This window comes from Acipenser ruthenus, chromosome 57 (assembly GCF_902713425.1).
Source record: "Acipenser ruthenus chromosome 57, fAciRut3.2 maternal haplotype, whole genome shotgun sequence".
Classification (NCBI taxonomy): Eukaryota; Metazoa; Chordata; class Actinopteri; order Acipenseriformes; family Acipenseridae; genus Acipenser; species Acipenser ruthenus.
The window spans coordinates 3,019,329-3,044,693 of record NC_081245.1 but is presented as its reverse complement, the minus strand read 5'-3'; the positions used below and the strand labels follow the sequence as shown (position 1 = coordinate 3,044,693).

Here is a 25,365-nt window from a genome sequence, read left to right as displayed (position 1 = left end):
TCAGTATATGATTAAATACAAAATACTACAGATTAAACACTTGGCAGATTACAGTACTCTGAAGTACAGGATTAAATGCAGTAAAATAGGGGGCAGATAAGAGCAAGTAAAGCGCATTTAAGGAAGGTGTCCCAGGGGAAAAACAGGAGTTTTACAGGTGCTTTCTGAAAAGGTGAGTCGTGAGTATAATAATAATAATAATAATAATAATAATAATAATAATAATAATAATAATAATAATTTTTTAATATGTTGTCTACAGTTTTAGAAAGAGTTCTTGCCGTTCACAACACATGAGAAATATCAGTCTGGGTTTTGGTCTTATGATAGCACCGAGACAGCGCTTAGATGATGATGTGTTGTTATCCTCTGAAACGGGCACAGGTACTGTCCGGCCATCAGAGGCCTCCTTGACAGGGCTGTATCTTCATACACAGCAGCGTCCTGGCAAACACAACGAACTCTATACGGTCCACTGTGTGCTACTCATTCATTTCATTCTTGAGATAATCTTGCTCTTTTTTAAGGTCTGTAGCTTCCTTGTGTTGCAAACCATATTCCACAGAGAGAAAAAGACATAACTTGTTCTTTTTTTCTTTTTATTGAGTTAAAAAAGTAAAAAATAACCACTGCTATCGTGATAATCGGTGTACCGTGAAAGAGTCGGCTCACAACTATTTGTATCGTGGGAATTCACTATCGTTTCATCCCTACAACAGACCACCATGCACAAGCAAGCTCTCCGAGCCTGCAGGTATATACCCATCTTCTTGCAGGAGGTTCCCTCGATGAGGTACGCCGGATGAGCCTGCGGTCTGATTGCAGCGATGCGCTTCTCGCTTGGAAAGGGAGACGCCAATCTGCTAACGCGAGGTTGCGATGGGCTCGCCTCCGTGGGAGCAGGAAGAGGAAGCGTTTGCTGGATTGTTTACCGTCTGTGGGTGGGACTGTTCAGCTGCAGCAACAGCAAAATTGAGTTTGTCTGTATGATTTGTATTTGGGGCAAGTAAAGCAGGTATCACAGCTCTGTCCTGCAGGTTACTGAAAGGACGAGTGTGCGAGTTTTGTTTTCTTTTCATGGCGGTAGAAGGCGGTGTGCGGATTGTACTGTTACAGTAACCAGCTGTGTCGGTAGTACTCGCTACTTAAGTCAAGTGTGATTGAATAAAAAACGAGTATTATATTATTAATAATAAAAGCCTGCATAAGGACAGGATTTCTGTCACAAACTAGTAGTCAGAGAAGATGGACTTCAGTATGTACGTTTCGTTCTTTCAATACGAGCTCGCCTCTAGCATCGAGCACGCGGTGAAAGGGACTGTGGACACCGTCTTGTGTGAAATTGCAAAAGTTGTCGGCAGCAAATTCACTGAATTCCAAATTGAAATTGCTGGAAAAGAGAAAGAGAATGAAAGTCTGAAGCTGAAACTGGAAATATCAGAGAGCGAGCTGAAAGCAATGCGAGAATGCATGAACGCTGCAGATGCGGACATTAAACATCTCAGAAACATGAACCCAGACTGTAATGAACAATACTATCCTAGGTATAAGAACCAAGGATTGTTCATCAGAGCTAAAGGTAAGGTTTAATAATGTTACGGTTCTTATATACCTTTGTCATGTATTCAAATGCAATTAAATATATGTTGTTACTTGCATGGGATACATTTGCTAAACTCCCATTGTCCCAAAAGTTCAATACCACGAGGCAGATTTTTGTAGTCAGGTGACAGAAAGGACCCTTGTAAGAAAGTGGTACATTGTCAGATTTTGGTACATGTGCGATCAATTCCGATCTAATGGGTGTTTAGCTAATGTGAAAAGGAGGTTCATTTTTCACTTTCTAATGAGTTTTTTGCAGCAGTGTGTAAGTGGTATAAGCTTATTTAAATCACTTTTCATACCTGTACCTGCGTCTGATGAGTGTTTTGCAGCGGTCTGTAAGTGGTACCTTCACAATTAATAAATGTACAAGTTTCTGACAAGTGTCTTTCTGACGCCTACCAGAAAATAAAATGCCACCTGGTCCGACCTTACCTGTCCTCTGACAGTGCTGAACGTTTTGTTCTTCATCACATCTTGGTTATTTAATGCTCTGTACTCTACTTGTACATTAGAGGCTGCAGTTAGTACAGAATGCAGCAGCAGTAATTATGCCACAGTGCACACTAACACATTGCACCAGTTCTTGTTAAGTTACTGTAGTGTTAGGAAGTGCTACGTCATCAATCAGTCTTTATTTGATATAGCGCCCTTCACAATAAATTGTCGCAAGGCGCTTCACAGGTACAACATAACAGTAATTATTGATACTGTACAAGCAGTAGCAAACATTAAAACATTTAATACAAAAATCAATTCAAGTGCAATACAATACAGGGTAAAAACATGACTTAATATTAAGATGTGAGCTGTAGATTATAAGAGTGTGTCTTCAGTCGTGTTTTAAAAACTGCAACAGTTTGTGCCTTCGTTACTGAAACAGGCAGCCGATTCCATAATTCGGGGGCCCTAAAGCCAAACGCTCTGCCACCTGTGCTCTTTTCAGATACCTTAGGGACAGGAAGCAATCCTGCATCCTGGGATCACAACAGTCATCTAGGTATATATGGGATTAAAATATCATTTAAATAGGAAAGAGCCAAACCGTTTAATGCTTTGTAAGTAATAAGCATGACCTTAATCATAATACTGTACTACAAAATAATCAAACATAGTACTACAGTGGTACACAATAAAGAATATGTATATTTTACACACGAAAAAGAAGAGTGCCAACAGCATCTACAGAAACAGACAAAGAATTACAAGAGGCAAAACCTCTAAACCCAACCCACAACCAATCCCACAATACTGTAGCACCTTAATCCACAACCAATCCCACAATACTGTAGCATCTTAATCCACAACCAATCCCACAATACTGTAGCATCTTAATCCACAACCAATCCCACAATACTGTAGCATCTTAATCCACAACCAATCCCACAATACTGTAGCACCTTAATCCACAACCAATCCCACAATACTGTAGCATCTTAATCCACAACCAATCCCACAATACTGTAGCATCTTAATCCACAACCAATCCCACAATACTGTAGCACCTTAATCCACAACCAATCCCACAATACTGTAGCACCTTAATCCACAACCAATCCCACAATACTGTAGCATCTTAATCCACAACCAATCCCACAATACTGTAGCATCTTAATCCACAACCAATCCCACAATACTGTAGCACCTTAATCCACAACCAATCCCACAATACTGTAGCACCTTAATCCACAACCAATCCCACAATACTGTAGCACCTTAATCCACAACCAATCCCACAATACTGTAGCATCTTAATCCACAACCAATCCCACAATACTGTAGCACCTTAATCCACAACCAATCCCACAATACTGTAGCATCTTAATCCACAACCAATCCCACAATACTGTAGCATCTTAATCCACAACCAATCCCACAATACTGTAGCACCTTAATCCACAACCAATCCCACAATACTGTAGCACCTTAATCCACAACCAATCCCACAATACTGTAGCATCTTAATCCACAACCAATCCCACAATACTGTAGCACCTTAATCCACAACCAATCCCACAATACTGTAGCATCTTAATCCACAACCAATCCCACAATACTGTAGCACCTTAATCCACAACCAATCCCACAATACTGTAGCATCTTAATCCACAACCAATCCCACAATACTGTAGCACCTTAATCCACAACCAATCCCACAATACTGTAGCATCTTAATCCACAACCAATCCCACAATACTGTAGCATCTTAATCCACAACCAATCCCACAATACTGTAGCATCTTAATCCACAACCAATCCCACAATACTGTAGCACCTTAATCCACAACCAATCCCACAATACTGTAGCATCTTAATCCACAACCAATCCCACAATACTGTAGCACCTTAATCCACAACCAATCCCACAATACTGTAGCATCTTAATCCACAACCAATCCCACAATACTGTAGCACCTTAATACACAACCAATCCCACAATACTGTAGCATCTTAATCCACAACCAATCCCACAATACTGTAGCATCTTAATCCACAACCAATCACACAATACTGTAGCATCTTAATCCACAACCAATCCCACAATACTGTAGCATCTTAATCCACAACCAATCCCACAATACTGTAGCACCTTAATCCACAACCAATCCCACAATACTGTAGCACCTTAATCCACAACCAATCCCACAATACTGTAGCACCTTAATCCACAACCAATCCCACAATACTGTAGCATCTTAATCCACAACCAATCCCACAATACTGTAGCATCTTAATCCACAACCAATCCCACAATACTGTAGCACCTTAATCCACAACCAATCCCACAATACTGTAGCATCTTAATCCACAACCAATCCCACAATACTGTAGCATCTTAATCCACAACCAATCCCACAATACTGTAGCACCTTAATCCACAACCAATCCCACAATACTGTAGCATCTTAATCCACAACCAATCCCACAATACTGTAGCACCTTAATCCACAACCAATCCCACAATACTGTAGCACCTTAATCCACAACCAATCCCACAATACTGTAGCATCTTAATCCACAACCAATCCCACAATACTGTAGCACCTTAATCCACAACCAATCCCACAATACTGTAGCATCTTAATCCACAACCAATCCCACAATACTGTAGCATCTTAATCCACACATGTGTTACATTCCTAATAGACATTTTCATCCCCAAAGTCTGTCTGCTTCTCATTTTCAGGCAAGCATGGTAGATGGGCACATCTTGAGCAGATTTCACACTGAACCTGAGAAATAAAAATGAAAGAATTACTGCAAAATGTGTAATAAAAATAAGCATAAACTATCCACATCTTGAAGTAGTTATCTTAGAGACATATTTTTTCCTCCATAATTCACATAAAACTGTTTAAAAAAATGGATACATTTTACAATAATAAATCAAGGCTGTAATAGTACAGTACCACACAAAAGCACAAATGTTACATTTGAAACTTCATCCATATTTTCAGTAGCTTGCGTAAAGAATTGCAGTAATACCTCCGAAATGAACAGTTAACACACACTAGTACTTTTTTATGGTGCATGAACATATTTATGGATATCAGTGTAAAAGTCACAATTCAATTCTCAGTGTTTTGAATCCAGTATTAGCTCATCTCTTTTGATGGACAAGGGATATGTCCTCAAAACAGAATTGACCCCTGGAACCAACAACAATAGGGTTTTTTTTAATTATATCACCAGCCAGATGGAAAATCTTGTCCGCACTGCGTGGCCATTTGAAGTATTTTCCAGATTTGTGCATCACAGATACTTCAGTCTCATCACTTGTGATGCATGTTATTTCTCCTGGGTACTCAACACCCTCACAACACACCACTCCCCAACAGAGAAGCCACTGGTGCTTCCTGAAGTATTTGTGTCCGGAGAATGGTCTGTAACTGCTGTGTTGTCAAGTGGAGGTGCCATGAACCCCTCAGTACTGGCTGTCCCAGTAGCCGTGTCAGTGTTGGCAGTGTGGGCATGATCATGGGATCAATGATAATGGCTGGAGTAGCTTCCAAGGCATTATGCCACAACCGTGCCTTTCCAGTTTCAGAATCATAGCAAACTCCATGCATCTTTTGTATTCCTGAGACAGGCTCTACATCTACCCAGGAGTTCATACACTGTATGCAGGACTGGATTTCCTCTTCAGAAATATGAAACACAGTGGTCTTGTGTAACAGTTTCTGAGCTATACAAGCAAAATCTGCAGAGGATTGCACAACAGGAGGATCATCTTTTTTGCTCATTACTGTTGAACGAACAAGACACCTTTTGAATAAGTCTTTTAACTGAAACACACTAAACAAACAGTTGTAGAGCAGTGTCTCTTTCTGTCAGCCACTCAATCCAGTTATTTGGGCCTATTGCAGTAGAGCATCACTCCAAGGCAAGCACTACCCCCTCATTATCCCCGCCTCTTTAGAACTACACTGCACCCTAGTGGCCAGAGTCACTAATCATTGCTTCATTCAATTGCATTGAGTTGAGTTGTTTGCAGTTGTTTCCACAGCCCCTACATACTTTTAGTTACATATTTTTATGTTGTGATAAAGCAGCAAAATATGGTCATTCACAAAATTTAGAGGAAATGCTTACATTTAGGTGTCTTCTCTTGAAGGAGCTGATGTCGAGTCGCATGTAGAAACATGGCTGTTTGGTGCTGCCATCCAGGGTGTATTCCTTTTCATTTAAATTAAATCCTCTGTAAATTAATCTTAACATTTAGGTGTAAAAGTGTCGTACAGGACATGGCATTATGCATAGAATTGTGTTGCCTGATTTTTCAGTAAATACATTCACATATTTCATTTTTCATTTTTGTAGCACTTTCTTGAGAACCCCATCAGGTAATTTGCACTGTCACGTGTTCATTCAGTTTTTTTTTTCTTTAATGAAGCTACCATTAAAAAACCAGTGGGGGAAAATGTACAAAAAGATGAAATATTTTAATATAAAAAGGTTCTTGGCTTTGGTAAAGATTAAGGTATTTTGTGTTACTCCATGTCTGTTTTACCACGTACTCGCCCTTTTCACTCTGCACTGTGCATGCCAAGATTTTGTTTTTCCTTAAGACTGAGGACGCTCATCAAAAACTGCTGCCTGTGTTTTTAATGAGAAAGTACATGTTGATTAAAGTTACATTTTACTCCACATGTAATAATTAGTTTTATATTAAATTCAGACAGGTGGTGTTAACTAGCTTTAAAGTGTACTATAGAGCTAGGTACATTTTATTAAGCTTGTATGTAGTGTTGCTACTGTATGTTATGTGTGTTTTACAATGTGTATGTATTGTAATATGGAAAAATGTAGCTCCATTCAAAGACAATTGCCAAGGTATGACATGTTGACTATCCACACACGCACATCGAATTTTGTAACCTTCATACATATAACTGTCAAGGTATGCAAATTTGACGTCAAATGTTGCTACCTTCAAAAGATCATTATCAAAGTATGATATATTCAATTGGTAGATGTAAAACAATAACATAATACTGCATTACATATTCACAACACACAGGCTGGGTATATATGGGAGCTATATGAATTTATAATAATAATAATAATAATAATAATAATAATAATAATACAGCTGTGCCTGGAGTGAGTTCAGATACTGTTTGTCATGTTGTTGATATGAGTTTGAAAATAAGTCATTTTAATTATAGTGTATTATTTTAATTCTGCTATATAATTGTTTTTAAATCTTTTTAAACAACTCTCCTTATAACCACCAAGATGATTTTTATTAACTACACCAAAAAATAACATTTATAGCTGCAGATGACACTTTGGTATAGGTATCAGATTTTGACAGATGTGATGCTTGTGCAGGCCTGTTTTGCTACCGGTCAAATTTAGACGAGGTAGCAGACATTGACATTACCCAGGTACTACTTTATAAATGATACCCTTTTTTCTGGATGAATGAAAGACTCACATCAAACAAGTAATTGTTTCAAGGTGTTTTTTTTTGGGGGGGGTGGGGGGTGGAGAGCAGAATATATATCTAAGGATAGACCATATTTAATATATTTTCAGCTTTAATGTTAGTCATCCATCATTTCTCGAAATCTACAATTTTTTATCCCCACATTTTCAACTCACAGGCCAATTTCTGATCTGCAATATCTTGGTAACTGTTAGGACACACTTGAAACTGGAACTGAATAAGTCTCTGTGAGATGAATATCCATGATGTATTACTACAGGGAGTGGTTAAAGAAGGCTTGATATGAGAAGGTTTCCAGTTCAAATCCTGGCTAAGCCACTGAATCACTGTGTGTGACCCTGAAGAAGTCACTTAACCTCCTTGTGCTTCATCCTTAGAACATAAGAACATAAGAAAGTTTACAAACGAGAGGAGGCCATTCGAGAGGCCCTTATACATAGTTCACCCCCAGACTAAAGGCCATTGCACACTGGATCCGATAACGCATCCGAATTTAACGTGTGTCTAAACAGAAAACAACGATCCTGTACATTCCCTATTGCATCTTGCACACTGAGTCCGTAACTGTCGTACGACGGCGATGCGTCAATTTTGGAATCGAAACAAGTTCAATTTGATCCAATTTGACGTGCATTAAAAAATCCATTGATCAATGAAAAACGACTGAGATGACACGTGGATTCTTGCAGTTCCCTGAACAAAATGGAAAATCTAATTGTGTGTGTCACCAAACAAAGATTACTTTATGATAAATCCAGCAAAGATTACAAAGACTTTGAAAAAAAAGATAACCTATGGAAAGACATTGCCGTAGACTTGAATGATATGTATTATAAAACATGAAATTATGAACTGATAGCATACATAAACACGTGGATTTTGTGCAGGTTATTACAAACAAACTTTTTATTTCAATTGTAGTCGAGGAAGTAAAGAAACAATGGCCTAACCTGGAGACACACATCAGAGAATGAAGCGTGACAGGGCAACCAAGAGCGGTCAGGGATTAACAGTCAGAAAAGAGGGGCAGTACTTGAAAGTGATGGGATTTCTGGCTCCACACACAGAGAGTAGTAGAAGGTCATTGTTGTAAAGTATTTTTGGTAGCTCATTGCTAACTTCACAATTTTTAGATATATTTATTACAGGAGCTAGTGTTTGAAAAATTAAATATTGGTCATATGGTTTCTGATGCTATGACAAGTGTGTTGTGTAATAGCATATGTTTTTATTTTTTATTATGTATTGCGTAACATTATTATAGATCTAGTAGAAATGTAATAATTAGCAAACGTTTTAACTTCCATCTGTGTTTGTTGATCATTAAGTTTATACTACATTTAACATATTTTTGTGTTCAAAGTTCTGTACAACAGAATTGTATTTCTTTTTTTTATTAAAATACTGAAACTAGGTATATTTACTACAAAGCCTCTACTGCACATCAGCGCTCTGAAGTACGATATTAACGCATCTAGTGTGCAATGGATAGATGCACGACTTTTTCGGATGACGGATGCTAAGTGACAGAACGGATCCAGTGTGCAATGGCCTGAAAAGTCACTTTGGATAAAAGCATCTGCTAAATGACATGAAACATTATTTCATACAATTCTAAACTCCACAGAATTTGGCCCTCTTTGAATTCCACTCCTGTATGTATCTGTGTAGTGAGAATTAAAAGCTTGTATCATTTTTTTTCCCACAGATAATAAAGAGAGGCAGGCTTTCATTGAAGCAGATGAGGAGCCAAACGTAGAAGCAGTTTACACACAAGAGGGGATCTTTGATCATGAACAGTGTGCAAGTTTAATACAGGATACAGAGCAGACTTCTTTGGAAGGTAAAGAAGCCCCAAGACTTGAGATTGTCCACATTAAAGAGGAGGCAACTGAACTGGAACTTGTCCACATTACAGGGGAAGTTTCTAAAGAAAATAAAGTCAATATGCTGGAGGAGAATATAGCTATGCTGGGATCTAGCCATTTTGATGATTGTCCTCCTGAATTGGTCCACATGAAACCCAATCAGTCTGTCTCTGAAGACGCTTGTTCTAGTGTTGGAGAAGAGGGCACTGTGCTGGGGTCCGTTCAGGGGGAACATCACACCCCAGAAGATGGAAAGGAGGAAGGAGCAATGCCATGCACTAGCAGCACAACATGTAAGCAGAATGTCAAAAATACAGTTATATACAATTGTTTTGTGAATGATTCAAAGTTTATCATTGTTCAAAATTACCAATATTCTAATTAGAATAAATGGTTGATAATCAACAAGATTACTTAAAATCTTGAGTAGATTTAATCCTATATGTTTGTAATCTGACATACTTGTCTTTTAATGTTATAATTGTTAACAGTGATGGTTGTGAGGTGAAGCCTTACAAGAAATTGAATGATTTAATGCTGTGCAGTAACCTTTGTTTCTCTTTCCTCCACTTATAAACTAGATATAAGAAGATACAACACCACTCCAGCACCCCAGTGCAAAATCTCTTCTGATGGCAAAATGCATCGTAAGGATCACAGAGATTCAACACCGCAAGATGAATATGTGAAGAAACTGGGAACTCGCTCAGTTCAAAATCTTTCTGTACAAGATAGCAGACCACTTACTCTGGGTTATATATTTACTCCACATCCCGAGGTTGTTAATAATTCTGCAACCCAGGGCAACTTCATTCCCCTACAAACTCCCCTGCAGATTCCTTCAGAGCAGATCTTCTATCACTGTACTGAATGTGGCACCAATTTCAGTGACCTAGGAAACCTGAAAGCACACCAACAGATTCACAAAGAAGAAAAACCCCATCACTGTACTGAATGTGGAAAAAGCTTCAGATGGGTAGGTGGGCTTATAACCCACCAGCGTATTCACACAGGAGAGAAACCCTATCTGTGTACTGAGTGTGGGAAGAGATTCAGAGATTCAGTCAAATTAAAAGTACACCAGCGAATTCACACTGGAGAGAAGCCTTATGAATGTCCTGTATGTGGAAAGGGTTTCAGTCGGAGAGACAACCTTAGAATACACCACAGAATCCACACAGGAGAGAAACCTTTTGAGTGTACTGACTGTGGGAAGAGATTTGTAGAGTCAAATATGCTAAAGAGACATCGTCGAGTTCACAGAAATTTAGTCAGTTAGGACACTTAAACAAAATAGTTTACAGAATGCAATGACCTCAGTCACACCAGAATACCAAAACAGACCCACTTTTCTCTCTGTCAGTTTTAATTGCAAATTGCAGGTAACTGTTAAAGTAAATGTAATTATAACAAAATGTATGTAAAATGAAAAAAAAGATTCCTATCCTGCAGCACCTATATTATGTAAGAGCAGTGTGTGACTATACTGCAGCAATCATGGAAAAGCAGAAGGATGATGGTTATTATTCAAGCAGCAGGTGTCCCTGTAACTGGCTTATTCCTCAGTGCAGCGGCTGCATTGACCGACGTGCCTATCAGGACAGTGCTGGGAGTTCATGGAATGGCCAGATTTGCAGAAAGACATCAGCAGGAAGCTATAACTGCAGCATACAGACGTGTGTCATGCATTGTGATGAGCAACAGAAGTGATTCAAATTGCATGAGCTGCACCAATGGACCGTTAGGTTATTGAGATCACAATCCTAGTTAACAAATAGCTACACTTTCCTTGTTTTACACTGATAACATTTTATTTTCTTGCCAGTACATGGTTACAGAAGCCCTTTTCACACTGGCATGCTCTGCCTGTATAATAATAATAATAATAATAATAATAATAAGATATTTAACAATTACAAAAAAACATTTTAAAATAGGTATGGCTTAAGCTTGAAACCACAAAAGTCAGGAAATTCCTTACAAACACAAATGACAATTACATTAACTTCAGTGGTGCAGCTTGAAGCCACACCAATCATGAAATGCCATACCACCCATAACTCATCCAGGTTAGGCTTTTATCATAGATACCGAGATGTGATGGGCAGGGTAACATTTAATAATAAGGGGAGCAGTGAAAATGGCAGTGGTAAGAACATTCATTTTAAACCTCAGCAACAACATCTTAACAAGGAAAAGTTCCACTAAACAATGATAATGGGAGCAGAGAAAATACATCTCCAATCACATTTTCACTGCTGCATCTGCTGTTGAACATTGTTAATGTTAAGGGTGGTTTTAAAATAAATTTTACTTCATAAGGTTCAATAACATTTCCATTTACACTTCTCCCTGGCGACAAAGATACAGGGGAGATGACTGTATGTTTGTATTAACTGCAGTATATTTGAGACTCGCTCATTCAGTTGTGATGAAGCTTGGTACAGGCATTCATTAGCACAAGTGCTTGAGAGTACCCAAATACTTGTCATTGTCACCTGCTTTCCCATTGGTGTTGGCCTCTTATTAGCTGGGATAATGAAGGCCACAGAGCCATTTCTAATATCTGCATGGACACTTGGTACAAGAAGTTATTCCAATAAAGAGCTGTGTGAGTGTAGCTCATGCTGACATACTTTTCCACATCACTGCCATGATTGGCTGAGCTACTAAACTCTGTATTTCATGAACCCCTTGCCCCGGTTTGATTAAACTGTACAGAAGTATTTATTATGATATATTCTACATGCTCTGCATGTGGGTCATGGTGATCTACTTAGAAATCAGGGGCTCCTTGTCAGTATTGCTTAGTTGAGCAATTGAGTGTGTTGCTAAAGATTTCAAAGATATTTCCACTGCTCCTCTTGTCTATTTACTGGAACTTTTCTGTTGGAATTGTTCTGCTATAATGTTAAGTAAAGGAAGCGTGTTTAAAGCAGCCATTAAGTATTTTACAATATAGTTATTATATGAACACATAATTCAACTGTTTATTCCAAAATTATTATTATTATTATAGAATTTTGCTTAACAGGTGCAATTTAGTATTCAGTTTCTGCTCAAATCATTATTTACCAGTCGTGAAAAGACTTGAAAAAACTACCAGTTCTCAAGTTCTGAAGTGAGGTGGCTGTAGAAATGGCCACAACGGGTGTGGAACTGTCATTTCTGCCCCCTTGAGTTAGCAAAGGCAACATCTCTATACAAGATTATCAAACAAGTAAGAAATTAACCATTATGAAGAACAAATAGATGATGTGAAGTAACCCTTAATCCTTTAGGCAGTGTTTCCCAGCCCCGGAGCTGGGGACCCACTGGCTCGATTGCAATGAACTGAAAGGAGCGTACTAACTGGGGATGATCCCGTGGTTAGTACGGAGGACGGTACTAAACTAGTACGCAAGTTAATGCCAATTGCAATGAACAAAGAAGCTTAAGATAGTACCCAGCTGCTTATTAAAATGTGTCTCATTTGCAACAAACCCAAAGTAAATGTTGTTGCCCTCTAGAGGATGCTAAGTTAGTCTAGCAATTTCTGTAGACGAAAGAAAATTAAAATTCTCTGGTGATCTGATTCAAGCATCCAAAATCCTAATAGGTATAGACAATGTCGACCCAGGGGACTTTTTCGACCTGAAAAAACAAACAAGGACCAGGGGTCACAAATGGAGATTAGATAAAAGGGCATTCAAAACAAAAAATAGGAGGCACTTTTTTACACAGAGAATTGTGAGGGTCTGGAACTAACTCCCCAGTAATGTTGTTGAAGCTGACACCCTGGGATCCTTCAAGAAGCTGCTTGATGAGATTCTGGGATCAATAAGCTACTAACAACCAAACAAGCAAGATGGGCTGAATGGCCTCCTCTCGTTTGTAAACTTTCTTATGTTCTTCTTATGTACTATGAAGCATAGTGGTGGCAGCAACATGCTATGGGGATGCTTTTCATCGGCAGGGACTGGGAAGCTTGTCAGGGTAGAGGGCAAAATGGATGGAGCTAAATACAGGCAAATCCTTGAGGAAAACCTGCTTCAGTCTGCAAAAGACCCAAGACTGGGACGGAAATTCACCTTTCAGCAGGACAATGACCCCAAGCACACAGCCAAAGAGACACTGGAGTGGCTTAAAAACAAGAGAGTGAATGTCCTAGAGTGGCCCAGTCAAAGCCTGGACTTGAATCCGGTTGAGAATCTGTGGCAAGACTTGAAGATTGCTGTCCACCAACGATCCCCATCCAACTTGACAGAGCTTGAACAATTTGCCAAGAAGAATGGGCGAATATTGCATGATCCAGATGTGCCAACCTGGTAGAGACTTACCCCAAAAGACTCACAGCTGTAATTGCTGCCAAAGGTGGTTCTACCAAGTATTGACTCAGGGGGGTGAATACTTATCTAACCAAGACATTTCATTTTTTTTTTTTTTCATTAACTGTTGTTTCACAATAAATATTCTGTTGCCTCTTTAAAGTGTTGAGTAGGTTGCGTAAAGCAAAGGAAAAAAAATCCCATTTAAATGCATCAAGGTTTGAGGTTGTAACACAACAAACTGTGAAAACATCCAAGGGTGGTGAATATTTACTATAGGCGCTGTGCATACGGCAAGAGCGTTGATGTAAGGTGTCTGATGTTACAATCGACCCCATGGCCAGGGCCAGTTATAACATTCTGTGAAGAATAATTAAATAAATAACAAAATATTTAACTCAAGAATTGAATGTTTTATTGAATAAGATTATTTTTCACATGAAGCAAATATGTTTGTTTTTATTTAACTCAAAAAGTGAATATCTTTATTGAAAAATAAAAACATTCACATAAGGCATTTGTTTTTGTCCTACTTTTAAAACTTTAACATCCCTAAAATTATAGGCCTTATCAAGCAAGAATGTGTCATTCTGAGTCACAACTGTGGTATATGAACATTTTGTTTCCTTCAGTGCAAGATGCATGTGCCTAAATGTAGTTCAGCTAATGGTGTGTGGGAACAATTGTAACACGTGTTACAACTGACCCCAACCTCATGTTGCAGCAAGAAACAACAAAACTAAGAGCAATCAATTGTGTCAATTATAAAGTACAGCGATCAGGGATGAGAATGGTCATCTCTGAACAGAACCAGACAGTGACAGAGACACACGCAGGGAGAAAGGGGGGAGTTCATCTCTGAACAGAACCAGACAGTGACAGAGACACACGCAGGGAGAAAGGGGGGAGTTCATCTCTGAACAGAACCAGACAGTGACAGAGACACATGCAGGGAGAAAGGGGGGAATTCATCTCTGAACAGAACCAGACAGTGACAGAGACACACGCAGGGAGAAAGGGGGGAGTTCATCTCTGAACAGAACCAGACAGTGACAGAGACACACACAGGGAGAAAGGGGGGAGTTCATCTCTGAACAGAACCAGACAGTGACAGAGACACATGCAGGGAGAAAGGGGGGAGTTCATCTCTGAACAGAACCAGACAGTGACAGAGACACACGCAGGGAGAAAGGGGGGAGTTCATCTCTGAACAGAACCAGACAGTGACAGAGACACACGTAGGGAGAAAGGGGGGAGTTCATCTCTGAACAGAACCAGACAGTGACAGAGACACACACAGGGAGAAAGGGGGGAGTTCATCTCTGAACAGAACCAGACAGTGACAGAGACACACACAGGGAGAAAGGGGGGAGTTCATCTCTGAACAGAACCAGACAGTGACAGAGACACACGCAGGGAGAAAGGGGGGAGTTCATCTCTGAACAGAACCAGACAGTGACAGAGACACACGCAGGGAGAAAGGGGGAGTTCATCTCTGAACAGAACCAGACAGTGACAGAGACACACACAGGGAGAAAGGGGGGAGTTCATCTCTGAACAGAACCAGACAGTGACAGAGACACACGTAGGGAGAAAGGGGGGAGTTCATCTCTGAACAGAACCAGACAGTGACAGAGACACATGCAGGGAGAAAGGGGGGAGTTCATCTCTGAACAGAACCAGACAGTGACAGAGACACATGCAGGGAGAAAGGGGGGAGTTCATCTCTGAACAGAACCAGACAGTGACAGAGACACACACAGGGAGAAAGGGGGGAGTTCATCTCTGAACAGAACCAGACAGTGACAGAGACACATGCAGGGAGAAAGGGGGGAGTTCATCTCTGAACAGAACCAGACAGTGACAGAGACACACACAGGGAGAAAGGGGGGAGTTCATCTCTGAACAGAACCAGACAGTGACAGAGACACATGCAGGGAGAAAGGGGGGAGTTCATCTCTGAACAGAACCAGACAGTGACAGAGACACACGCAGTGAGAAAGGGGGGAGTTCATCTCTGAACAGAACCAGACAGTGACAGAGACACACGCAGGGAGAAAGGGGGGAGTTCATCTCTGAACAGAACCAGACAGTGACAGAGACACACACAGGGAGAAAGGGGGGAGTTCATCTCTGAACAGAACCAGACAGTGACAGAGACACATGCAGGGAGAAAGGGGGGAGTTCATCTCTGAACAGAACCAGACAGTGACAGAGACACACGCAGGGAGAAAGGGGGGAGTTCATCTCTGAACAGAACCAGACAGTGACAGAGACACACACAGGGAGAAAGGGGGGAGTTCATCTCTGAACAGAACCAGACAGTGACAGAGACACATGCAGGGAGAAAGGGGGGAGTTCATCTCTGAACAGAACCAGACAGTGACAGAGACACACACAGGGAGAAAGGGGGGAGTTCATCTCTGAACAGAACCAGACAGTGACAGAGACACATGCAGGGAGAAAGGGGGGAGTTCATCTCTGAACAGAACCAGACAGTGACAGAGACACACACAGGGAGAAAGGGGGGAGTTCATCTCTGAACAGAACCAGACAGTGACAGAGACACACGCAGTGAGAAAGGGGGGAGTTCATCTCTGAACAGAACCAGACAGTGACAGAGACACACGCAGGGAGAAAGGGGGGAGTTCATCTCTGAACAGAACCAGACAGTGACAGAGACACACACAGGGAGAAAGGGGGGAGTTCATCTCTGAACAGAACCAGACAGTGACAGAGACACACACAGGGAGAAAGGGGGGAGTTCATCTCTGAACAGAACCAGACAGTGACAGAGACACACGTAGGGAGAAAGGGGGGAGTTCATCTCTGAACAGAACCAGACAGTGACAGAGACACATGCAGGGAGAAAGGGGGGAGTTCATCTCTGAACAGAACCAGACAGTGACAGAGACACATGCAGGGAGAAAGGGGGGAGTTCATCTCTGAACAGAACCAGACAGTGACAGAGACACACACAGGGAGAAAGGGGGGAGTTCATCTCTGAACAGAACCAGACAGTGACAGAGACACATGCAGGGAGAAAGGGGGGAGTTCATCTCTGAACAGAACCAGACAGTGACAGAGACACACACAGGGAGAAAGGGGGGAGTTCATCTCTGAACAGAACCAGACAGTGACAGAGACACATGCAGGGAGAAAGGGGGGAGTTCATCTCTGAACAGAACCAGACAGTGACAGAGACACACGCAGGGAGAAAGGGGGGAGTTCATCTCTGAACAGAACCAGACAGTGACAGAGACACACGCAGGGAGAAAGGGGGGAGTTCATCTCTGAACAGAACCAGACAGTGACAGAGACACACACAGGGAGAAAGGGGGGAGTTCATCTCTGAACAGAACCAGACAGTGACAGAGACACATGCAGGGAGAAAGGGGGGAGTTCATCTCTGAACAGAACCAGACAGTGACAGAGACACATGCAGGGAGAAAGGGGGGAGTTCATCTCTGAACAGAACCAGACAGTGACAGAGACACACGCAGGGAGAAAGGGGGGAGTTCATCTCTGAACAGAACCAGACAGTGACAGAGACACACGCAGGGAGAAAGGGGGGAGTTCATCTCTGAACAGAACCAGACAGTGACAGAGACACATGCAGGGAGAAAGGGGGGAGTTCATCTCTGAACAGAACCAGACAGTGACAGAGACACACACAGGGAGAAAGGGGGGAGTTCATCTCTGAACAGAACCAGACAGTGACAGAGACACATGCAGGGAGAAAGGGGGGAGTTCATCTCTGAACAGAACCAGACAGTGACAGAGACACACGCAGGGAGAAAGGGGGGAGTTCATCTCTGAACAGAACCAGACAGTGACAGAGACACATGCAGGGAGAAAGGGGGGAGTTCATCTCTGAACAGAACCAGACAGTGACAGAGACACACGCAGGGAGAAAGGGGGGAGTTCATCTCTGAACAGAACCAGACAGTGACAGAGACACACGTAGGGAGAAAGGGGGGAGTTCACCTCTGAACAGAACCAGACAGTGACAGAGACACACACAGGGAGAAAGGGGGGAGTTCACCTCTGAACAGAACCAGACAGTGACAGAGACACACGCAGGGAGAAAGGGGGGAGTTCATCTCTGAACAGAACCAGACAGTGACAGAGACACACACAGGGAGAAAGGGGGGAGTTCATCTCTGAACAGAACCAGACAGTGACAGAGACACATGCAGGGAGAAAGGGGGGAGTTCATCTCTGAACAGAACCAGACAGTGACAGAGACACACACAGGGAGAAAGGGGGGAGTTCATCTCTGAACAGAACCAGACAGTGACAGAGACACATGCAGGGAGAAAGGGGGGAGTTCATCTCTGAACAGAACCAGACAGTGACAGAGACACACACAGGGAGAAAGGGGGGAGTTCATCTCTGAACAGAACCAGACAGTGACAGAGACACACGCAGTGAGAAAGGGGGGAGTTCATCTCTGAACAGAACCAGACAGTGACAGAGACACACGCAGGGAGAAAGGGGGGAGTTCATCTCTGAACAGAACCAGACAGTGACAGAGACACACACAGGGAGAAAGGGGGGAGTTCATCTCTGAACAGAACCAGACAGTGACAGAGACACACACAGGGAGAAAGGGGGGAGTTCATCTCTGAACAGAACCAGACAGTGACAGAGACACACGTAGGGAGAAAGGGGGGAGTTCATCTCTGAACAGAACCAGACAGTGACAGAGACACATGCAGGGAGAAAGGGGGGAGTTCATCTCTGAACAGAACCAGACAGTGACAGAGACACATGCAGGGAGAAAGGGGGGAGTTCATCTCTGAACAGAACCAGACAGTGACAGAGACACACACAGGGAGAAAGGGGGGAGTTCATCTCTGAACAGAACCAGACAGTGACAGAGACACATGCAGGGAGAAAGGGGGGAGTTCATCTCTGAACAGAACCAGACAGTGACAGAGACACACACAGGGAGAAAGGGGGGAGTTCATCTCTGAACAGAACCAGACAGTGACAGAGACACATGCAGGGAGAAAGGGGGGAGTTCATCTCTGAACAGAACCAGACAGTGACAGAGACACACGCAGGGAGAAAGGGGGGAGTTCATCTCTGAACAGAACCAGACAGTGACAGAGACACACGCAGGGAGAAAGGGGGGAGTTCATCTCTGAACAGAACCAGACAGTGACAGAGACACACACAGGGAGAAAGGGGGGAGTTCATCTCTGAACAGAACCAGACAGTGACAGAGACACATGCAGGGAGAAAGGGGGGAGTTCATCTCTGAACAGAACCAGACAGTGACAGAGACACATGCAGGGAGAAAGGGGGGAGTTCATCTCTGAACAGAACCAGACAGTGACAGAGACACACGCAGGGAGAAAGGGGGGAGTTCATCTCTGAACAGAACCAGACAGTGACAGAGACACACGCAGGGAGAAAGGGGGGAGTTCATCTCTGAACAGAACCAGACAGTGACAGAGACACATGCAGGGAGAAAGGGGGGAGTTCATCTCTGAACAGAACCAGACAGTGACAGAGACACACACAGGGAGAAAGGGGGGAGTTCATCTCTGAACAGAACCAGACAGTGACAGAGACACATGCAGGGAGAAAGGGGGGAGTTCATCTCTGAACAGAACCAGACAGTGACAGAGACACACGCAGGGAGAAAGGGGGGAGTTCATCTCTGAACAGAACCAGACAGTGACAGAGACACATGCAGGGAGAAAGGGGGGAGTTCATCTCTGAACAGAACCAGACAGTGACAGAGACACACGCAGGGAGAAAGGGGGGAGTTCATCTCTGAACAGAACCAGACAGTGACAGAGACACACGTAGGGAGAAAGGGGGGAGTTCACCTCTGAACAGAACCAGACAGTGACAGAGACACACACAGGGAGAAAGGGGGGAGTTCACCTCTGAACAGAACCAGACAGTGACAGAGACACATGCAGGGAGAAAGGGGGGAGTTCATCTCTGAACAGAACCAGACAGTGACAGAGACACACACAGGGAGAAAGGGGGAGTTCATCTCTGAACAGAACCAGACAGTGACAGAGACACACGCAGGGAGAAAGGGGGGAGTTCATCTCTGAACAGAACCAGACAGTGACAGAGACACACACAGGGAGAAAGGGGGGAGTTCATCTCTGAACAGAACCAGACAGTGACAGAGACACACGCAGGGAGAAAGGGGGGAGTTCATCTCTGAACAGAACCAGACAGTGACAGAGACACATGCAGGGAGAAAGGGGGGAGTTCATCTCTGAACAGAACCAGACAGTGACAGAGACACACGCAGGGAGAAAGGGGGGAGTTCATCTCTGAACAGAACCAGACAGTGACAGAGACACACGCAGGGAGAAAGGGGGGAGTTCATCTCTGAACAGAACCAGACAGTGACAGAGACACACGCAGGGAGAAAGGGGGGAGTTCATCTCTGAACAGAACCAGACAGTGACAGAGACACACACAGGGAGAAAGGGGGGAGTTCATCTCTGAACAGAACCAGACAGTGACAGAGACACACGTAGGGAGAAAGGGGGGAGTTAATCTCTGAACAGAACCAGACAGTGCCAGAGACACACACAGGGAGAAAGGGGGGAGTTCATCTCTGAACAGAACCAGACAGTGACAGAGACACATGCAGGGAGAAAGGGGGGAGTTCATCTCTGAACAGAACCAGACAGTGACAGAGACACATGCAGGGAGAAAGGGGAGAGTTCATCTCTGAACAGAACCAGACAGTGACAGACACACGTTGGGAGAAAGGGGGGAGTTCATCTCTGAACAGAACCAGACAGTGACAGAGACACATGCAGGGAGAAAGGGGAGAGTTCATCTCTGAACAGAACCAGACAGTGACAGAGACACATGCAGGGAGAAAGGGGGGAGTTCATTTCTGAACAGAACCAGACAGTGACAGACACACGTTGGGAGAAAGGGGAGAGTTCATCTCTGAACAGAACCAGACAGTGACAGAGACGCACGCAGGGAGAAAGGGGGGAGTTCATCTCTGAACAGAACCAGACAGTTACAGAGACACATGCAGGGAGAAAGGGGGGAGTTCATCTCTGAACAGAACCAGACAGTGACAGAGACACACGCAGGGAGAAAGGGGGGAGTTCATCTCTGAACAGAACCAGACAGTGACAGAGACACATGCAGGGAGAAAGGGGGGAGTTCATCTCTGAACAGAACCAGACAGTGACAGAGACACACGCAGGGAGAAAGGGGGGAGTTCATCTCTGAACAGAACCAAGCAGCTGAGGGTGACCACGTACAACACCGGGAAAACACACGGAAAGGGTTCAGGGCACGAGAGACAAACAAATGCAACACAATTACTGCAACGACAGGCAAAATAAACACATACAATAACTAATAAACAGTAATAACAGGAACATGAACAGTTTACAGTCTCGCTAAGCATCCTGGGATACTGCTGTAGCAGCTCTGTCTCAGTGCTGAAGGCTACAGCACCAGGCACGCTACATTGCCCCCAACTAACAGCCGAACGTCCCATTGGCTACAGATTGGTCTCTAAAGCGCGCCGGGAGTCCCCTGGTGCATCCCCCTCAGCGCAACAGAGGTCTTCCAGAGTCTGGACTCAGCACAGCCACTGGGTCCTGTTGCAGAGGATGTCCTCCCGGGTTGGCAGGCAAACAGGCTGGCAACGGTGCCATGGATGGCAGTGGTGCAGGGCTGGTAGCGAGGCTGGCACTGAGACAGGTGGAGCGGCTAGTCCTCGGGGTTATTTTGGGGGTAGTCGGTTGATCTGGAGTACCACCACCCTGCTACAGGTCTGAAGCTTCACCCGGTACACCACGTCGGAGAAAGCTTGGGGCACAAACCCTTCTTCTACCTGGTGTCGTACACCCGCTTCTGTCTGGATCCAGCATCTGACTGGTGCTGTCAGAATCAACGACTTTGAAAAGACCGAGCCTTTCGCCTTTGTGTCTTTCAGTCGTGTGTGAGCGACTGCCTGTGCAGTCACCAGCGAGTCGTTGTCTATTTCTTTCTAGGCCCGCTGTTGAGTGGGTCTTCCAGCTGTGCTCTCCTCCATGGGGCTAGGCCTTGCCATATCCCCGCTGTCGAGCAGACCTCGTCGGCTGCGTAGGCCCGCCCACCTCGGTGAGTTGGGCCTTGTAAACAAACGGTGTGCTATCCCCTATACTATTTATTCTACCGTGGTTTTTGCTGTCTGCTTCAACCCGCTCACCGCGGCTTCAGCCCTTGTGTCCCCCTGGTACAAGCTACGCACTGACCAGGTGTGTGTGACCGCGCAGTTAGGGTAGGCACGTAGCTGCCCCCCCAGTGCTTCGGTATCGCAGCGCACGCATAGCCCTTGGTACTTAGGTATCTCGGTGCGCAAAATGCTCATTGCATACGGCACACGGTGCCCAGCGCTACAGCGTCAGTGCACGCGGTGCTTGGTGCCCACTGCTCCAGCGCTAGTGCACAAACACACGGTGCTGCTCAGTACGCACGGTGCTTGGCCACTGCTATGAAGCTAGAGCAAGGATACGTAACTCTGTGGCCACCGGCTCAGGGAGCGGGGCCTCACGCAGTACACCGTCTATATAAGCCTTGAGCACACTCACTGTGTTACACAGGCAAGTTGCCTGCACCTGTGTTGCATACACCCGCTTGAGATGCGTCTCCATCACCTTGCATTGAGGGTTCGGGCATGCCGGGTCTCTAGCCAACCCACCCACCGGCGGGGCCATAACCAGGGCCGCGATGGTGGAGTCTACCGGGGGGAACCCCACCAGGCAAGCAGTGCGGTCTGCTGTAGAATTCTAGGACCTGAGGCCAGACGATCCCAGGAGGAGCTTACCTCCTCCATGAAATCTGGGAGGCCGGGAATTTTTGATGGTGACGAGCCATCACCTACATCCGGAACATGGACCGGCATGGTTCTGCTGCTGGTGTCCAGGGGACCTGCAGGACGGCTGTAGCGCGTCCCATAAGTGCTGGTCAACCGGGGGGCACTGGCTTCCGAGTCTACCTCGAAGCCAGGTTCGTCCTCAGCAGGGATCTCGCCCACCTGCATGTCAGAGGAGAAGGAGGCCCCTCGCCAGAGGCCGCTATGGAGAGCGTGTCCTCTTGCGCCAGCTGAGACACCTCTCCCGATCCACCCTGAACTCCCCTGGGGGAGGGGGGGTATGGGAATTGGGGCTGTAACAGGGCCTGTTTTGACAAGAGCACTAGGTCCCTCGCCTGCTTGGAACGCTTCACCCTTCTCGCCTGCGGAGATGGGGAGTGACTGCAGGAGGCCTGATCATCGGGGATGCCTAGCAGGGGATCCTGGGACAGGTCATGGAGGGGCTCTGGGGTTCCAAGAGCCACCGACAGTCCAGCCTTAGAGGACGCGGAGTTCGCCCTCGTGGCCTCTCCAAACAAGCTTCTTTCACCCGGGGCTGGAAAGCCTCACAGATGCTGCAGGCCATGTCACTCTCGACGGCTAAGGTGGCATGTTGGACTCCAAAGCACCACACACACAGGGTATGTTTATCCTCTTGCAGGATATTGGCTTTGCAGGCCGTGTCGGGGTGGAACCCCGACTTGCCTGACATGGGCCTGCAGTTGTGCATGAGCCGTGCACTAAACACTGCTTGCACTGTGCTCAAGCACTGGCTAAATGCGAACGCCGTGTGCTCACCAACTAGCACTGTAGCAGAGGGTACCATACAGCACCGTGTGCACCACGCGTGCTGAGCCCCGAGTACCGGGAGCTGTTGCACTAGGTCTGTGGCAGTGGCCAAGCACCGTGTGCACCTTGCGTTCCGAGCACCGTGCGTTCCTGCACTAGCGCTGTAGCAGTGGGTACCAAGCACCGTGTGCACTGTGCACTGACGCAGTGGAGCTGGGCACCACGTGTTGTATGCACTGAGCACTTGTGCACTGAGATACCTAAGTTTCATGGGCTATGCGGGTGCTGCGGTACCGAAGCACCAGGGGGACTGCTACGCAAATGTGCCTACCCTAACCACGTGGTCACACACACCTGGTCAGCATGTAGCCTGTACCAGGGGGACACAAGGCCAAAGTCACGGTGGGCGAGTTGAAGCAGACAGCAAAAACACAGTAGAAAGATAGTATAGGGGAGAGCACACTGTTTGTTTACAAGGCCCGACTCACTGAGGTGGGCGGGCCTACGCAGCCGGCAGGGTCTACTCGACAGCAGGGATGCAGCAAGGCCTAGCCCCATGGAGGAGAGCGCGGCTGGAAGAGTCACTCAACAGCGGGGATACTGCAAGGCCTAGCCCCATGGAGGAACTGTGTACTCTCAGAAAGAATAGACAACCACTCGCGGGTGACTGCACAGGCAGTCACTCACACATGACAGACAGATAACAAAGAGTGGCCTACCACGCAAGCGTGGGCGGGACCGAGTGCATCTGGTATAGAGAGCTCAGCAATACTTACCCAATGGGTAGGCATAACTCATACGTAATGTCATTGGTGGTAGTCTTCTAATTAAAAGGGAACTTGAACTCTCCAACTTCTTATAGGGTGAAAAATTGCTTAAAATGTTATTAACCAAATTGTTAGTTCAATGAGTGTTCATTTAAGTAGCTGAGAGCTCAGTTGGAGCAAAAACCAGCAGACACAAGGGGTCCCCATGACCAGGGCTGTGAACCACTGCTTTAGAAGTGAAGAAAGATCACTGTTCTTTGTGACTAAAACCATTGACATGTGAATTGTAAAAGATAATCAGAACAATTACAGTATGAACACATGTGAAGTGAGACAATGTATTTCTTCTGTACTTTTCTTTTTCAAGTATATAAACATTTCTAACAGTAACCTTTGTTTTAAACCCTTTCAGCTATTTTTATTTATTTTGTTCACAAAAGCCATACTTGTGTTTAATATGCTGGAAAATAAATGTGATGTATGTGTGGCATAGTAATACGACCATTGAAAGGACATCAAACAGTGTCAATCATGGGGTTTGTTTTGTTGATTTTTACCTGAAGAGATTCATGTTTACAGTAGTTTTGTTGTAACAGAATGGTCATCTTTGTATTGGAAATTACACATAGTTGTGTAATGTTGTTTATAATGGACAGTACACAATTGCATTGGAATACTTAAAAAAATAAGAGATTAAACAAATGTCACTTAGTCAGCAGTCATTACTACAGTTGTTTTGGTTTTAATCACACAAATGACAGTGACTGTTGAAAACATCTAAAGATATCTACTGTATTGGGCTGTTTCAGAGAACTTTTCAATCCTTAGGAACCCTTGCTCTTAATTGTACAGTAATTCTTGATATGTATTTTTATATACAACTATAAGTGGCCCTGGGTAAGGGCATATGCTAATGAATTAAATAATAATAATAATAATAATAATAATAATAATAATAATAATAATAATAATAATAACCCACTGACCTGCCCAGTGAATTATTCAACAAGCAATCCATGCATGTCTTTATTTTATTTGTTTATACATTACTTTTGCTGAGCACAATGTTACAGTGTTGTACTTATATAAAAAAAAAAAAGTGAATACAAAATAGCAAAACTCGGACGATTTAACAATTTCATTGCTTTTGACCGGGTCAAAACATGAAGGCTGAAACCTGGTACAATCCCAGTCTCCCTGGAAGTCTGGTAATACTGGTCAAGGAATA

General features: G+C 44.2%; 1 protein-coding gene across 2 annotated transcripts; it reads left to right on the top strand.

The window, feature by feature from the left end:
* The first annotated feature begins 735 nt into the window (after positions 1-735).
* On the top strand, positions 736-11,679 carry LOC117407721 (zinc finger protein 658-like). Of its 2 annotated transcripts, none has more exons than XM_059017758.1 (3): positions 736-1,579; positions 9,264-9,716; positions 10,032-11,679. In XM_059017758.1, exons 1-3 carry the CDS (start codon positions 1,246-1,248, stop codon positions 10,700-10,702), a joined length of 1,458 nt encoding a protein of 485 aa, XP_058873741.1. In that variant the 5' UTR covers positions 736-1,245; the 3' UTR covers positions 10,703-11,679. The 2 variants fall into 2 exon arrangements, with proteins under 2 accessions (XP_058873741.1, XP_058873740.1); XM_059017757.1 differs by having other exon boundaries at positions 737-1,579; positions 10,005-11,679.
* Positions 11,680-25,365: the final 13,686 nt, after the last annotated feature.

Bases quoted from the DNA above. Each gene is read 5' to 3' on its own strand.
- LOC117407721 (XM_059017757.1), top strand. From the start codon at position 1,246: ATGGACTTCAGTATGTACGTTTCGTTCTTTCAATACGAGCTCGCCTCT. The intron at 1,580-9,263 runs GTAAGGTTTAAT...TTTTTCCCACAG, and splicing joins ATTGTTCATCAGAGCTAAAG to ATAATAAAGAGAGGCAGGCT. The intron at 9,717-10,004 runs GTAAGCAGAATG...CTTATAAACTAG, and splicing joins ATGCACTAGCAGCACAACAT to ATATAAGAAGATACAACACC.